Source organism: Maniola jurtina, chromosome 7 (genome assembly GCF_905333055.1).
Source record: "Maniola jurtina chromosome 7, ilManJurt1.1, whole genome shotgun sequence".
NCBI classification, from domain to species: Eukaryota; Metazoa; Arthropoda; class Insecta; order Lepidoptera; family Nymphalidae; genus Maniola; species Maniola jurtina.
Window position 1 is genome coordinate 6,199,106 of NC_060035.1, and position 17,645 is coordinate 6,216,750.

Sequence of the window (17,645 nt, forward strand, 5' to 3'; positions counted from 1 at the left end):
ATTCTAACTTGAAAAATATATTACAGTATATAATAAGTAATAAATCTACGTCTATGCCGCTTCGATACTTCCAACGATATGATATAATAAGTAATTGAACTGCAAGTAAGCTGAGGTTTCAGCGGCCGCGTCGGTAAATCCAATAACGATTCCTCAAGTCACATAAAATAAGAATAGCGGTAATATTACTATACTTTGATTAGTTAGAAATTTCCCACTAAGCAAACAAATAGGCGGCACATTGTCTACTCTCTCCAGTCGCAAATAATAATACATCCATACTAATATTATAAATGCGAAAGTGTGTCTGTCTGTCTGTCTGCTAGATTTTCACGGCCCAATAGTTCAACCGATTTAGATACCTCATCTAAATCGGTTTTAAAACAAAGTCAGCTTACATCACGGGGAAGGATATATATGCTACTTTTTATCCCGGAAAATCCATGAGTTCCTACGGGATTCTTAAAGGCCCATTCTGTTTACCGATTTATGTGAAAGGTACAGAGGTAGCTTGCATCCCGGAAACCGACATAGACAACTTTTTATCCCGGAAAATCGAAAAGTTCCTACAGGAAAAGTACTACTACCTTACAAACAGTTCAAGCATCTCCTCAAAATGGAAAACTTCCAACAAAACGGTTTGTGCGAAATAAATGCGAAAGTACGTCTGTCTGTCTTTTAACTTTCACTATTCAACCGTTAAACCTATCTAGATGTTTGACTCAGAAATAGCTGGCAGCCTGAATACGAACAAGGACAATTTTATACCGAGAAATCAAAGAGTTCCCATGGGGTTTATGAAAACCTAAATCCACGCGTATATTAAAGCCGCTGGCATCAGCAATTTTACATAATTGGAATTTTTTAAGTGTACAAACTACAACTTACATCATTAAAATATGCCTGTTCAAGACGTTGTCTCGTTTTGTTCGCTTTGCTGTAATCTGGAAGACTTGATTGTCGTCGTACACGCATCCTTTGTTCACGTTCCATAGTCATCAGATCCGATTTTTGAGATAACACTAGATAATGTAAACGGTGCACAATGTCCATTTTGTATCAAAAGTTTGTTTAGTTTAATTTTTTTGTTTAGACAATTTTTTATCCCTAACAACCAATTAGCTTTCTAAACAACACTTTCAAGGAAAATTAATTGAGTTGATCCGCGCTGCTAATTAGTTTAATTGTACGGAAAAAGTGAAATTTTGTAAAAGAAAATAAGATGTTTTAAGTACAAAGACTTGTTTTATTTATTTAGAAGAAACACAACACAAAAAGACGAAGTCGAGTTAAAGTACTAGGACACCATACCGGTGTAAGCGGTTAGCCCGAAGCCGGGGGCGGGCGGCTGTCGACTGAGTCGGGCGGATGTAGTTTCCCTTTGCCTCCGACGTTTCCCAGCAACCGTTTGCTAACAACACGTTCTTTTCGGCAGCGAAAATACTTATTCCAACAAATCACTTTTCTATCTAATTTGTGGTATTGTTCTCGGAAAATCATTTCTCTATCTAATTTTCGCAATTTCTTTGTTACTCGAGAACTTTCTTTTCAAATGAAAATATTCAGCGACAAGTGAAGAAATTTATAACACCCCCGACATGTGAAGGTTAAGTAAGTAGAAAAGAGCTGATAAATTTCAAACGGCTGAACCGATTTTCTTGGATTATAGCTAAGAACACTCTCGATAAAGCCACCTTTCAAACAAAAAGAAACTAAATTAAAATCGGTTGATAAGTTTGGGAGCTACGATACCACAGACAGATACACAGATACACACGTCAAACTTATAACACCCCTCTTTTGGGTCGGGGGTTAAAAAACGTGGTTAATCTGTCTAATAGCATCATGTAACAAACGTGATAACTAATCAGACATATAGCTACAGAATATTCTGTTCCTAACATTAGACATGTGAGTTAGGGTGTAGTTTGATGTGTTAATATTCTCTAGGGTCGATTAATGTGGCATATAATAATAATCGTTAACGGCACTAACAGGAGATATTGGAATCTGGATAGACATTATCTAGGTAGTAAATATTGGCATGTAGGTAATATTACATAACAGATGCTCAATCTCCCTTATAGATACCAAATACCCATTTGAACCCTTGAATACGACCGTGTCTTCATTTCCGTTTGGCCAGTGTTGGATATTGCATTCTAATGACGTGTCTAAACATTTCCAAAAATAAGTAAATGACTTTTCGATGGGACATGGAACAAAATGATAATATCATTTTGGTTCTAGGTCCAATCAAAAAATCAATTATATGTACTTACCTACTTACTAATTTTAAAAATCATCAATAATAATTGATGAACTGAGATCAAAGATTTAGTTAGGTTACCTACTTTTCTGGGCCTAATAAATGTACGCCTAAATAAACATACACCTTCAGGAGGAATTTCTTATCTATATACATATAATAAAATTGTAGAAAAGTGGTGTCTGTACAATGGAAATATATAAAAAAAAAGTAGCAGGGGTTGTTATTATATCGATGCCGAACCCGAAATTGTAATTAATTTTTTTTTTGTCTGTTTGTCTGTTTGTCTGTGTGTTTGTGCACGCTAATCTCAGAAACGGCTTATTCGATTTAGTGTTTATTTCATGTCAATCGGTTCATAAATAAAAAAGTTATGTCAATTTAAAGAATCACGGCGCCTCGCGCCTGAGCGTCCGTGGCTATATAAATCGCGAAAAGTCACTATTCCACGCGAACGAAGTCGCGGGCACAGCTAGTATAAGAATATAGAAGATCCTACCAAAAACATTTCATGTAAAAAGTTAGCCAAGACTCACAAGTTCATAATGTTTTCACTGTTAAAAAGTTATGAGATCTCTAGTAGAGCCAAGCCCCTAGCTGAGCTTAGATTTGTGCTGGCCATGGGACCTATCCCAAGTCCAAAGTAATATAGCTCTTAAATGTTCTTGACTATATCACATTTATAACAATAAATAACAAATCACTCTACTTACAAGCTCTGATTCTACAAACCCTACATCTTGGTAAAAAAATGACGGCTTGGCCGTTTAATAACTTTTAACGTATAATACTCGTATGTTATGTCATGTAATAGTTTTACGAACATTAAACGGCCAAGCCGTACTTTTTTTACCAAGATATAGGGTTTGTAGAATCAGAGCTTGTAAGTAGAGTGATTTGTTATTTATTGTTATAAATGGAGACGTTGGTTATGAGCTCAGTTCATGTGATATTCAGTATTCGTTTCCAGCACATTTCGAGGCATATATCTTTTTCGGTCGGCGATCTTAAAGGTCTCACGTCCCAGTTCTTAAGAAAAATGGAAAAAATGAGCGTGCGTAGGTACCTACTAGGCGAATTTTCAAATTCAAAATATTTTTATTCGATTAGATTTTTACAAGTACTTTTGAATCGTCAAGAAAGAGTGCCTACCACTGGTTCGGAATGCCTTTGGTACCGAGAAGAACCAGCAAGAAAATCGGCGGTTTCGTTCGTTATCTTTCCAAAATTTAGACAGCTTAGCCGTTCCTAGATGAACTCTGCTTCAGAACCGCCTTTATGGCTGATGTTGGACCTCGCTTAGTACCTCGTACCATTTCCAAACCAGTAGTGCCGTTGAGTTTCAGTTAGGTCTCCAATCATCAATTTCGTTTTGGCGCTGTTCATCAAGAGACCCAATGTGATACTAAATAATCAAAAAGGTTAAAATAAGACAAAATAAATTAGTTTTCAATACATATTATTTATTTTAATAAGGCAATCAACTTCTGGAAATACATTCAAAACACAATTTAAAAAATGTTCATGATTGAGCCAGCATTATTGCTCCAGTAATGTACTTAAGTATAATTTTAGTTTTATTATTATGGTACACACTTACTTAATAAAAATTAAAAAAATTTGGATAAAAGCGAGTCAGACTCGAACACCAAGGGTCCCGCACCATCCTACAATGTAATTAATAACACTTTTTATTTTATTTTTTTAATTCCATGGCGGCCATTTTTAAAATTTTATTATAGCGTCAATAGAAATACGCGCGCATTTTGTGAAAATTTTGACCCGCTGCCTATTGCCTATTGCGGTTCACGAGATATAGCCCGCTGACAGACACGAACAGTAGAGCCCTAATAACAGAATCCCGTTGACACGTACGGAACCCTAATTACCAACTTAATAAAGTGTGTCATAACTCATAACCATTATGTCGGAGGAATCAACTTATAATTTAACATTAATATAAACTATGAAACAGATATTTTGTTAACAAGTATTCTTTTCAAGCAAGAAACAGATTAAAAAGGCCAAACAATATAAAATAAGATTCTAGGATACCTCGAATTACCTAGGTAAGGTACGCCTGATAAAAAAAGTTTGGGTATATTAATAACCAAAAACATACCTACACAAATTAATACTTAATTGAAATATTGTATTGAGTGTAGCTAGCTAATTCTGTCGTACACAATCTCACTGTCTTATTCTAGTGCTATCTTTTTCAACAGAGAGCATTATGAAAGGGTAAGCAATATATTTAGAGTTTAGAGCTATCACTGTACAACAGAATTAGCCAAATAGCCTGTCTCTGTGACACGATTGAGTGTGATCTTGGCACCCACCTTTTTGCCTGAATGGACTATAATGCTAAAACAACTACTTATTTTGAAACTTGCTATTTTTATTAAGAAAAAACTAAGGCTGTAACTTAAATATAATAGATATTTTGATTTTTTTACAATGATTTTGAAATCTAAATATATAAAAGGTAAAGCTGACTGACTCATTTATCAACGCACAGGTCAAACTACTGGACGGATCGGGCTGTGGCATGCAGATAGTTAAAGGTCTCGGCACACATATGGGATCGGAAAGGGATCGGCACCGTATCGCCTCGAGCCGTTCAGAATGATTTGTATTAAACTCCCTACTGCAACGCACACTAATCGGAATCATAACGTAATCGCCTCGCCTCGGAACAGGCTCCGAACTTGCAATTCCCGCGCTTACGGCTCATCGTCCCCGCGCTTACGTCTCTCCGTACCCGCGCTTACGTCTCTCCGTACCCGAGCTCACATCTCTTCGTTTTTTCTTGCTATTTTCTTTTTCCTCTTCATCAAGTGCTATGGCTATCATAGCCAACTCACGTATTGTAAACCAAGACATAACCGTGCGCTACATTTAACGTTTGGATTCAAACTGATCTGGTGCCAACCAGGTCAGCCAGCGGGCGGCGAGGCGTAAGCGCGGTGTCGCCTAGCCGTAGCCGAGTTGACGTACAGGCGCTGCTGATACGCTTTCGTTACGTGCATACGGTAGGTTGACGCCTGGTTGACAGCGAGGCGAAAGGCGTTACGGTTACGATCCCTTTACGATCCCATATGTGTGCCGAGACCTTATGACGTAAACATCCGCTAAGAAAGAATTTTTGAAAACTCATCCCAACCCAAAATTCACACCAAGCACGTAGGTACGCGTGACACGTGCGTAGTGACGCGCGTAAACCCCTAACTCACCGGGTTACGTAAACGCTTTACGCAAGCGGTGTGCCATGTTTCATACAGTTCCATACATTAACAACGCAATGGCACGCGCTACATTTACGCTTACGCGGCTGTGTGAACGAGCTATAAGGTAGTTTGGTATACAACAGAAAAGTGTCAATGTAGTATATAGTCCATAATGTGGTTATGTTACAAGAGAACCTATGTACTTTAAATTGTGCGCTTATTATGTAAAAAATCTAGCTTAACTACCACGTTACTCTGGAATTGGCATTTATTTTAAATACTACTTAATAATTACTTTATTATTTATACTAAACCATACAAAGATCACAGAAAACGTGGGTGTTGATATGATAAAAACTTTTAACATTTAAAAGGGATTTACATAAAATATATGCCTTTCTAAATATGACAACAGTAACAGTATGAACTTTTAAAATATTAATGAAGACAGTTTTAGTCAATAAAATTTGTTTGATAATCACAAAACAATAATATAATATGTATGTATAATTACTTAGTACAACATACCATATAATAGACATTAAAGAATTTATAGTATTAGTTACTTATTTTATTTTACATTCTTTATACAATTCAACCCATGACTGATATTTTACATGGCAGTAAGTGATCATCACTAATAGTGAGCGCAAAACCAGAAGTCCAATACGAAGTTGCAACATGGTGGCTTGCATAGGTTATAGACTAAAAATTGAATACACAAGTCTAGCTGAGATCTGGTTTTGTGCAATGTCCAATTATATGTGTCGAGTTCTGATTGGACTACTTACTGGTATTATACACACTTTACAGTGAGATAAAATTTACATTTTAAAATAGACATTAGACCAAAAATAAGCAAATCCAATTAATAGTTTTACATAGATACCACTGAGGGGGTCCTTGAGTTTAATCTTTAATTCCTAGTACTATGTAATAACTATAATATAAATGTATATAGTATATATGTCGCAACAAAATGGCATAACCCAGGAGTTGGCCTATCCTACCCCTAGAGTATTTTCATGAAGAAGAAAGTCGGTCAGTTCAGTCTGTCATTACATTTCATAAACTTAGCTCCAGTATTCTATGAATAATTAGATTTGTTTAGTGAAATTGTCTAATTGAGTTGTTTTAACATCTTCTGGGAGTTAGTCATATCCCTGAGGGATATTGCCAACTCCCAGTTTATGCCATTTCCCTGCAACATATACATAAAGATGTTGGTATACATATTAGTCTTTTAAATGTTAAGCCTTAACAGCTAATAAGTTATTCAACAATCATACTTTTAATTTACAACAATTATACAATGTAATGCTATGTACTAATAAATTGTAAATATGTTCAATACTTTAAAATAAATATAAAATGTAAATATATTATTATCCTTCTGAAATTTTTGATTTCCCATTTAGTTTACCGAGCTGTCCTAACATAAGGACAGTGTTAATTAAGTTTTCTGAATAAATACGCTGATTAGTTTCCATTCTCCTCAACTTTTGAACCACATATTTTGAAAAAAATTCTAATTCATTTTCGTTACCTTGGGATCGTTGATCTGAGTCTTCTGAATTCCGTTTACGTTTAGCACCTCTTGGACTAGCCTGGTTCGTTGTAGTTCTAGTTTTTCTCTTAGAATTCTTGTTGGATTGCTCTTTCATTTGACTATTTATATATGCCAGATTAAGGTCACTGGCGAGGTCATTGGCCTCTTCTTCATTTAATTGTATTGTTAAATCATCTGGCACAGTCACCATAGGTATATGATTTTCTGAGAAAAGTGGGGACGGGAGGAAAGAAACTTGTTTGCGTACTTTCACAAATGAAGTTTTGGGCTTAACTATAAGCTCATTATTGCTACTAGCCACTGGTTGGCTTCTATTACTGTTTTCTTTACTGACTTCTGGTTTGTTTATTCTGTTTGTTGCTTGTTTAATACTCCAGAAATTTACTTTGATTTTGGACTTTGGCTTTGGCTTTCGTTCAACAGGCTTAGGTTTCTGTATCGTAGCTGTCGGTAATTTATATCGGACATTGTCGTCATCATTAATAAATGTACTCTTTCTGGAAGATTTTGATGATTTAGTGACTCTATCTAATTTTTTTGTGTTAAGTTTATATCTTACATTGTCGTCATCTGATTGATAACCATTCTTTCTGGATTTCTCATTTGAAGTTTGCTTCATAATGTTATTTCAAATTGCTTTATAGCCAATATATGGACCTGAAATTAAGAAAAAACGAAAATTGTTAAAATAAACAGGAGAGACTGTGTGTGAACCGACTTCTTAAATATTTCAATTTACGCACTATGTTTGCATAACGTTATTGTATAGTTTGCCGCCTAAATATAATAATCAATATTCGCATTATTCAGCACAAATTTAGATAAAAAAACAGTAGGAGGTCAAATATAATAGCTTAACCGAACCGAATATTAAATAGTATGGCGTTATCCATACATTTTTGATCTATAATCTGCATAAAATAATACTTTTAGGTTATAAAATGATTTCGCATTATTTCAAATAAATGAAGTAATAAATTAACATATTTTAGATCAAATCTAATCTTTAGAAATGTTTAGGCGTTTAATTAATGAGTTCATTATGTTATTCAATAGAATAAAGTCATTGAATGCTTTATCATCAAGTTTTAATGGCCAGTGTACATTACATAACCGAAAGTTATAATAGCACAAAACTTACCTTTGCAAACTTTTAAATAAAATATCCTTTGTTCACTAGTTAAATCACCAACACAATGTAAATAAAATTCTTTTAGAAACAAACACAAATCAAAATAACACACCACAATCTAGCCTACATGACGCACAGTAGTTACAATGACAGCCGCAGTGGCGCTGTGATGCGAACAAGCGCGCGGGAAATCGCGCTACAGAACTCCACAGAGTAGTTATAATACTAGAAGCATTCGATACGAAATGAAAAAAAAACCGGCCAAGTGCGAGTCAGACTCGTGCACTCGGGTATTTTTCCAACATTTTGCACGATAAATCAAAAACTATTATACATAAAAATAAATAAAAATCTGTTTTAGGATGCCCTTTCATATGAAACCCCACTTGGTATGGTTATCTTATTTTGAAAATTGAAACACATTTTTTTTTAAATGATGTCACCACAAATTCGCGATTTTCATATTTATTCCTGTACTTGTGCTATAAGACCTACCTACCTACCAAACATGATTCTAGGTCAACGGGAAGTACCTACCCTATAGATTTCTTGACAGTCACGACGGACAAACAGACAGACAGACAGACGGACGGACGGACGGACGGACAGACAGACAGACATACAGACAGACAGACAGACAACAAAGTGATCCTATAAGGGTTCCATTTTTCCTTTTGAGGTACGGAACCCTAAAAAAAATGCGTCAAACCGCATTTCGAGGTTCAATGTTTCGCAATTAAATGTTATTGTTTGCATATACATACCTATTACGCTAAATGCGTAAACCAATTAGAATTTAGATCCGTTTATTACTTTAGAGCCCTCTAAAGTTCAAAAAATTATTTCGTTGTTGAGATTACCTAACTACTGCTTCTGCCTAGGTTATATTTTATAGCAAAGGTATTCCAAACCAGTGGTAGTAGATAGATAGTATTTGGCGATTCAAAGTAGTTACTAGTGTGTAAAAGTTTATTTGAATAAAAAATATTTCTATTCTATTATATTAAAAACCTAGCCTACCCACCTAGATACCAAAGTTTCGTTATATATTGTAGAAAATAAAAAAGTTTTTCGCTAGAATTATCATCATTAAGTTCAAGAATAATGCGTTAGGTTAAACTGAGAATTCATCTAATCTCTTAATCTCATCATCTCATAATCTTATGTTTAAACTTATCAAAATCATTATAGTGAAGTCGATGAAGCCTTTCCGTCGGAAGTCTTCAAAAACAGCTCCGATTTTCATTTTTTTTAAATTTTGTTTTTTATATATTATTTAAAATCAGAATTGTTTTGAAGCGGAGAAATAATTTTTAATCCATATGTATGATATGTATACATGAGGTCCAGTAATAAGTTACTTTCTCTTTGAGAGGTTGTAGAAGAGGTCAAATACCATCAAATCCTCTAAACACCCCTCTAAACACACTTATGTGCCTTATTATATTAGTATGACTTACAGATAAATAGTGACCAGAAAATGGACATAGAAAAAAAATCTACATAGTTTTAAATTATAATATTTACCTATACCTAACTGAAGTGGATTATGGAGTTACTGCTTTTGCCTATCCTATTATTAATTGATATTGATATTAATGGGTAAGGTAGGTACTCCAAGATAGAATACCTCAATTAAATGAAATCTGTTGATTTAATTATAGCCTGCTCTGCTTGACAGTTTCACGAAAATAATAAAATTACCTTCCCAATTAGAATTTCTATAATAGGTACTTAACATTATTATATCCAGTTACCTATGGTATAAATAAATAGATAAAATATCATGTATTAAATTTATAAAAATGTCTGTATATTTTAATGTACAGCTTTAAATTAAATAGAGAATAATAATTTCTCGCCCCATCGCAGTATTTTTATTTTAAACTACCAGTTTATAAATAGGATAGACACAGAATATACAATCTGTACCCTATATTCTATCCTATTTATAAACTGGCAAATAATGACAATATTAAGGTAAAAATTGCAGAATTATATGGATGTAAGGATAAATTATATGTATTTACTTTTTCATTCATTGAAAATGGGTTAAAATTATTACTTACCATATGATTTTTCATCGATATCCAGCCCATCTTCGCTCGGTACTTAAATTTTAATTTACGATCCGTGATTGCAAATTGTCCGAAACCCGAATAAACAAAGACTATACTAATAAAATCCGATAACTGGGATACACAGCTGACGCAAAACGTAGGTTATGTCAGACCGCGAGATCTCATCTCAGATTCAGACTGAATAAGGGGGAGGCTGTGCGCAATGCGGCATAATTCACTTTGAAAAGTTATTGTTTTTGTAACTTTAGCACTTCGACGATAAAACCTACTGTAGCAAATTTAGTGGAAAACTTGCGTTATTTTCGTTAATAAAACACTTCCCTTTAATTTAAAGATTTAAATTAATTTATGAAACTCAGTAGATTTTTACTTACCTATATGGATGCGATGAAATGGCTTGAAGTTTTTAAATAGAGACACTGATTTATTTGTAAACTGTTGAAAAGTATATTGAGCAAAAGAGTAGATTATTAAATAGTTTAAGAGTACAGACAAAATAGCGGGAAAGATTGAAATATATTGATTGAAGGTTGGTAGTCTACTCCGCATGGCCCGGGAGCTAGACGCGATGTGGCATGCGCACTTGGCCTGGGAACCGTGTGGTTTGTTTACGCGATATGCGATCTTTGTTCCGCTGTTGAAGGTCTTCTTTAAAAACAGACGACTTATCTTTCATTTTGAATCTTCTTTCTTCTTTGGAAATAAGTACCTAAATTTTACAAATATCCCGAGGTCTCGTGCGGTATTAGAGTTCAGTACTTACCTAGGTTCTCTATTTGAAATGCACCTTAATTATACTCGTAACTAGAGGATGCCCGTGACTTCAGCCGCGTAGATTTAGGTTTTTAAAGATCCCGTGGGAACAGTTTGATTTACCGGGATAAAAAGTTGCCTCCGTATCTTTCATACAAATCTGTCAAGCGGATGAGTCTTTAGAAATCCCGCGGAAACTGTTTGTTTCTAACCGACTTCCAAAAAAGGAGGAGGTTCTCAATTCGTCGGAATCTTTTTTTTTTTAATGTATGTTCCCCGATTACTCAAAGACCCCTGGATTTAGAATTTTTTTTTCGTTTGAAAGGGTACACTGTGCAGGTGGTCCCATATAAATTTGGTGAAGATCTGATGAATATCTTCGGAGATAGAGAACAGAACTCCTCAATGGATAGGAGCAAATTGCTCGCGATCAGTGTAACTTCACTCTTAGGTTTCTAATTTTGTTTTAATATGCTCGCTCGACTTCATACCTAGGTACATTACACGTGTAGCTAAACAAAAATTATTTTCTACTTTTTAGTGTTTTTGTTTTTGAAGTCGGTTTTATTTTTCTTTCCAAAAATTTTCCGGGATAAAAAGTAGCCTATATCCTTCCCCCAAATGTATCCTAAGTCTGTACAAAATTTCATTAAAATCAGTTCAGCGGTTGAGCCGTGAAAGCGTAGCAGACACACAGACAGACAGATAGATAGACAGACATACAGACAGATACACTTACGTATTTATAATATAAAGTATGGATAATAATTATTCTTGTTAATTCATAATGTTCACTCGAATTTTATAATGTCTAAAAATAGGTACGGTCTAGGCAATTAACTTTTTACCAGTAAAAATAATAATATGTTAATTATACATAATACTTACTTGAGCTCTAACTGCTGCTAGATGTAGCTGCGTAGCACGGTAGTCATACTTTTTTATTGAAATTTCCTCCTGCGAAAAGTTAATTATTTTTTTATATTACATTTTTAGTCTAAATTATTTATTTATTACAACACTAATATAAAACAGAAAATACTTTTTAAATAATTGTACCGATACCATGAAAATAAATACAAACCTACTGCTATCTACCAATCAACATTAGAATTTTGTTATTCAGAACAGACTTATAAATTACAGGGTTGGTTGGTGTCCCGAACATGGTTCCTAGAGTAGTACGGATCTCTTTGTAGATGGCTCTGATACATTTGGTATATTTTTTGTTACCCAGAAATAGATGGCGCTATGCGTTAAATTTTTTCGTAAGGTGTGACATGATAACCCAGTAGTGGTAGCCTCTGTATATTATTATAGTAGTTAACCTATGGCAGCAACACTGCGGCTCGCGGCTTGCGAATTAACGTTGAATTTTCATTTTTTTTTTAATTTAAAAAACTGACCAAGTGCGAGTCAAACAGTACCCCGAGTACGGAACCCTCGGTGCGCGAGTCTTACTCGCACTTGGCCGGTTTTTTTATTTATTATGAGCCACGAACACCTAAAAAAACACTAACGAGACTAGACAAATAGGGATTATACTTAATATAGGTTTAACAAAAATTGCAAAAACCCTTTCAGGTTCGCCCGTTCAAAACTTTTGATTTTCTAAATATCTACGAAGATAATAAGAAGGAAATAGCCGGGCCACTAAAAGCATTTTTAAAATTCTCTTCAGACCCGTCTTTCAATATCATGTCAAGTTGCCAGTATATCCACGTCTCCAAATATAATACCCATCTTCATATCGTATAGGTAGGTACAACATGGCATTAAATGCAACTTTCGAGAGCGCTTTTATTCATCGCATTTTTATTGAAAATACGTCAGTCAAAATGCTTTACCTACCAGGTAGGAAGGTACCTACATGCTTTATTCAGAATGACTTATAGCACACGACAGATCGAGTAGGCAATCGGGGTATGAGGAGGGGTGTGCGGGGTGTCCCCATCCCGATTGCCATCTTGACCTGTAACTATGGCACCTGTATACCTACCTGTTATATATGTAATATATTATATATGTTATATATTGTATAGTATTACTACATCAAATATTTATTACTAGCTCATGCCCGCGACTTCGTCCGCGTGGAGTAAGGTTTTTGAAAATCCCGTGGGAACTCTGATTTTCCGGGATGAAATTTTCCAGGTCTTTAACTATACCTGGGCAAAAAATCACGTCAAATCCGTTGCTCCGTTGGGACATGATTGAAGGACAAATCAACAAGGTCTCGTCAACCTCGATCTCTACGGTTAAAAGTGGAAATGGTAGCCAACATTTTAAAAAGTCGCTAAGTATTTTGAGTTACTTAGTCATTGGACCGATCTCTTCCAAAATCGATATTTCTGGGATTCTTTGTGATCATAAAAAACTTCTTTTTTTTTAACTGTATCTACTTACTTCGACGCTACTATAGATACCTATAGTATCTACATCCATGTTGTAGTTAGGATGTACCAAGTAGCTAAGCTTACCTGTATTTCATTGACTTTGCTGTAGATGCTGCTTTCTAGACTTCGAGCTTGTATTCGCGCTAGCGCATCCAGGCCATCCTGTTGAAATATGCAATACATGGTAATGGATATTCATGAAATGCCTGCTTAAAGCTGCCCCACAAAATTAAATAGTATAGTAGGTATATAGTGAATTGGTGAAGCAGTCACAAAACATAGTTCGAATTTTTTATATTCGACCTTTCCTGTAGGTAATATTATTATGTCGACAAATTAATTGGTAAACATGATTTGTCAAACAAGTGTAAATTAAAAATTTATAAAACCCCCGAGAAGTGAAGGTTACAGTAAATAGAAAAAAGCTGATAACTTTCAAACGGTTGAACCGATTTTCTTGGATTGTAGATAGCTAAGAACACTTTCGACCTAGCCACCTTTCAAACAAAAAAAAACTAAATTAAAATCGGTTCATTAGTTTAGGAGCTACGATGCCACAAACAGATACACAAACACACAGATGCACACGTCAAACTTATAACACCCTTCTTTTTGGGTCGGGGGTTAAAAATACTAGGTAGCTACAATATTTGATGTTTGTTTGTACCTACCAACGGATTATTATAGATAGGTAAATTGAAAATAAGGAATCAAAGGTACTTAGAATTAATACAACATAGGTACTTAGGATTAAGTATAACCAACCAATTGCATAAATTGCACTTGTAAAACTTTATTTGCATGAAAAGTCTTTCTAAGTTTTTCTATTTTTAGATAGCTTATCTTGCTACTTCAAAGGTATTAATAGTTTTTAAGTAGGTATCTGTTTTTACCTGTAACTGCTTAATTTGTAGTTCTAATTCTATAGCGTCTTTTCGAAGCTGCTCGTAGTTGAGTCGCGCCTGTCCGCCCGCCATCCGATCCAGCAGCATCTCTCCGCGCAGAACCGGTGGCATACATTCCTAGGGACGGAAAAATTCTTAACTGGGCGGAAAATTTCAATCAATAACAGCTGATTTTTGATCGTGATCAATCAATAACATGTTTTTGGTTCAGAATAATCACCATTTACGGGCGAGACATAATTTCAACCTACTCAGAACCGAGATGCTTCATTGCATGATGTGTGAACAACGCGAATCGACATTTGATAGGTAGGTATCTATAATGTTAATTTTTTGCAAATTAATTTTACTATATTTTTATTGTTTTTATTTATATTGGAGAGCATGGCCTGGGGCCATGGAGTCTTAGTCCTAAAAAATTTTTACGAGACATTTCACCGCGTTTAATAGCCTCATCGGGTGACAGAAGGGCTTGGCTCATTTTTCGCGCAACGGATCATCTTGGCTGTCCAGCGTGGAAATGCAGCCAGTATTCTTGGCACGATTCCACGCGGGCATGATATGTATAGTAATTAGATAAGGCAAGCTTTAAAAAAGAAATGGAGAGCTAAATCGATATCTGGCTTAGTTTAAACCCAGAACAATAAATAAATACAAATAGAATGATAAATATAATACATTAATAATAATAATTAATTGTATGTAGCTTAGCTTGCGTTAAGTGTCGGGAAGCGGATGGGTAAGGAAAGGGATGGACCGTATGCGGTAGAGCGCTTTCAAAGACGCCTACCTATGTCCTGCAATTGACGTATACAGGCTAATGGATGCTGGAATAGATATAGATTATTAGGTAAATAGTATAATATAGGTATATAATAATGTTAATAGTGGACGTGAACGATGACATTGATATTAGCTCGCAAGATAACTTTTTCTTCTACGTTTCAGTTACTTACCCATATCTACCTAACAACTGTAAATTAAAAATTTATAACACCCCCGACAAGTGAAGGTTACAGTAACTAGAAAAGAGCTGATAACTTTCAAACGGCTGAACCGAATTTCTTTGATTATAGCTAAGAAAAATCTCGATCAAGCCACCTTTCAAACAAAAAAAAAAAACAAATAAAATTCGATTCATTTCTTTAGGAGCTACGATGCCTCAGTCAGATACACAGATATACACGTCGAACTTACAACACCCCTCTTTTTTGTCGGGGGTTAAAAAGAACTTAATTACATTTATTACACCTCTAGCAATTTTTTCTATTATTTTTTAATTACTTTACTCCCACTGGTCACGTCAAAGAGAAGCTAAACCCTAATTTTGTTTCATTAAAAAACTTGGGATTACTCATACAGAAAGAATGATGATAATAATTAACTGAGTGTAAATGGATGGCAAAGTGTGAGTAAAAATCTTTTATGGTTGAACAATATAATTGTAACTAACCTAACTTGTAACTTACAGGTACGTAATTGTAGGCAGAATGATTGAAAACATTTAATAATTGGTTGTAGGCTGTAGCTACCTACTAAAATGTCTTACTTATATAATTCAGCTTGATATAAATTTTAAACATAAGTAACATAAAGAATATTTATATTTATACATAAGTTATGAAGAATATTTGACGTGGTAGTAATATATTATTATACCGTAGGCGATTCGTATAACCGATGAATATGCTAAATTATGTATAGTTAGTAAATTAGGTAAGTTAAGACGTAGCACGACCCACACGAGGCTTGGACGTAGAGATAACAAAGTTAACCCATGTGCAAATCGAGTAATCAACCCGCAAACTTTAAGTAGCACTTGCTTTAGCTGATGAGCCCTAGTTACATCAGAGTAGATTGAATGATTACATATTTAAAAAAACCAATTCAAACCAATAGGACAATACTAAAATAAAGGAGATTGCCCAAGTGACTATGAGACTCAGTATCGTTACCAAATCAAAAGTATCCTAATGAAATGGAGCTTGAATTTTAGGATGGTTTTATTACTTTAAATAACAGAAGAAAAGAGAAAAACTCTAGGTTAATTTTTTATATTTAAGTATCAGCGGATTCCCATTTCAATGATATCTTTTGAAACTGTATTGAATAAGTGAGAAAATTATTTTATACCAATTAAGTAATAATAATAAAATAAGTAAGAAATGGTCTCGAAAATATTTATTGTACTTACAGTATACTTACAATTCCTATCTTTAAATTATTTTTCACATTTCTACAAATTTTCGTGACTTAACCCTTTGCTAGAAATAGGAATCTTAATTTTATTATTAGAATGAAGCTATTTGCCTGAACTCAATCCTCTTAGCTTAAATCTCTTGGCACAACGTTGATGAATGAGTTAGCCAATGAGGAGATCGTTTCTATGACAAATGATCAAATCTAGGTCAGCCCTTTTATTCTCGAAAACCTCTCTAAAACGCTTTGTCCGTCGGTGAGTCCGTCGTCAAAACTGATTTGATTCAGACTACGTCTTTACTCATAAATAAATTAAACTTTTTATTATCGCTTGTCATTTTAAATCAGGAAGAATAAATAATACGAACATTATTTTAGAGTTAGAGAGTTATCTGATATCTGAGCTCATAAACAATAAAGATTACCACGGATATTTAAACTATAGATATGTCAAAAATTTCATCGGAAAAAGTAGGTAAGTGTTTACAGAATAACATTGCAGCCTAATTATAGAGCAAATCCATGTGAAAAAAACTGGATCAGTGCGAGTCGAACTTGCGCACCGAGGGTTCCATATTAGTACAGAAGAATTAAAACAGCAAGAATCACTTTTCTAAGCGAATCGCAAAACTAACTTTGTTTTTAACCCCCGACCTAAAAAGAGGGGTGTTATAAGTTTGACGTGTGTATCTGTGTATCTGTGTATCTGTGTATCTGTGTGTCTGTGTATCTGTGTATCTGTGTGTCTGTGTATCTGTGTATCTGTGTATCTGTCTGTGGCACCGTAGCGCCTAAACGAATGAACCGATTTTAATTTAGTTTTTTTTGTTTGAAAGGTGGCTTGATCGGGAGTGTTCTTAGCTATAATCCAAAAAAATTGGTTCAGCCGTTTAAGAGTTATCAGCTCTTTTCTAGTTTTCTTGTATAAAAGAAGGTTAGATAACCGTTAGGTTCATAATATTCAAGTGTCAATTGACAAATGTCAAGCTGTCAAGATGGACGTTGCCTAGATATACATAATTATTTATTTGAAAATGATTTGTCGGGGGTGTTGAAAATTTTTAATTTACACTTGTTAGAGGTAGAGGAGGACTATGATTGTTATAGCGTTAA

The 17,645-nt window shown here is 34.6% G+C and overlaps 2 protein-coding genes and 1 long non-coding RNA gene across 10 annotated transcripts in view; 1 reads left to right on the plus strand and 2 right to left on the minus strand.

The window, feature by feature from the left end:
- The window catches only part of LOC123867059, a 185,931-nt gene that overhangs the window by 37,466 nt on the left and 130,820 nt on the right, over positions 1–17,645 (minus strand). For all 8 annotated transcript variants that reach the window (XM_045908902.1, XM_045908897.1, XM_045908901.1 and 5 more), the window contains 3 exons: positions 14,322–14,450; positions 13,513–13,590; positions 11,921–11,989 (listed from right to left, as the gene is read on the minus strand). In XM_045908902.1, coding sequence (XP_045764858.1) covers positions 11,921–11,989; positions 13,513–13,590; positions 14,322–14,450 — 276 coding nt within the window. The remainder of the gene's footprint in view (positions 1–11,920; positions 11,990–13,512; positions 13,591–14,321; positions 14,451–17,645) is intronic.
- On the plus strand, positions 952–17,124 carry LOC123867064. Its single transcript, XR_006796318.1, has 3 exons — positions 952–1,087; positions 4,339–4,343; positions 17,113–17,124. It is a non-coding gene; the product is annotated as an uncharacterized LOC123867064 (long non-coding RNA).
- LOC123867063 lies at positions 6,498–8,358 on the minus strand. The gene is made up of 2 exons (XM_045908908.1): positions 8,208–8,358; positions 6,498–7,723 (listed from the first exon to the last, which is right to left on the minus strand). Exon 2 carries the CDS (start codon positions 7,683–7,685, stop codon positions 6,882–6,884), a length of 804 nt encoding a protein of 267 aa, XP_045764864.1. The 5' UTR covers positions 7,686–7,723; positions 8,208–8,358; the 3' UTR covers positions 6,498–6,881.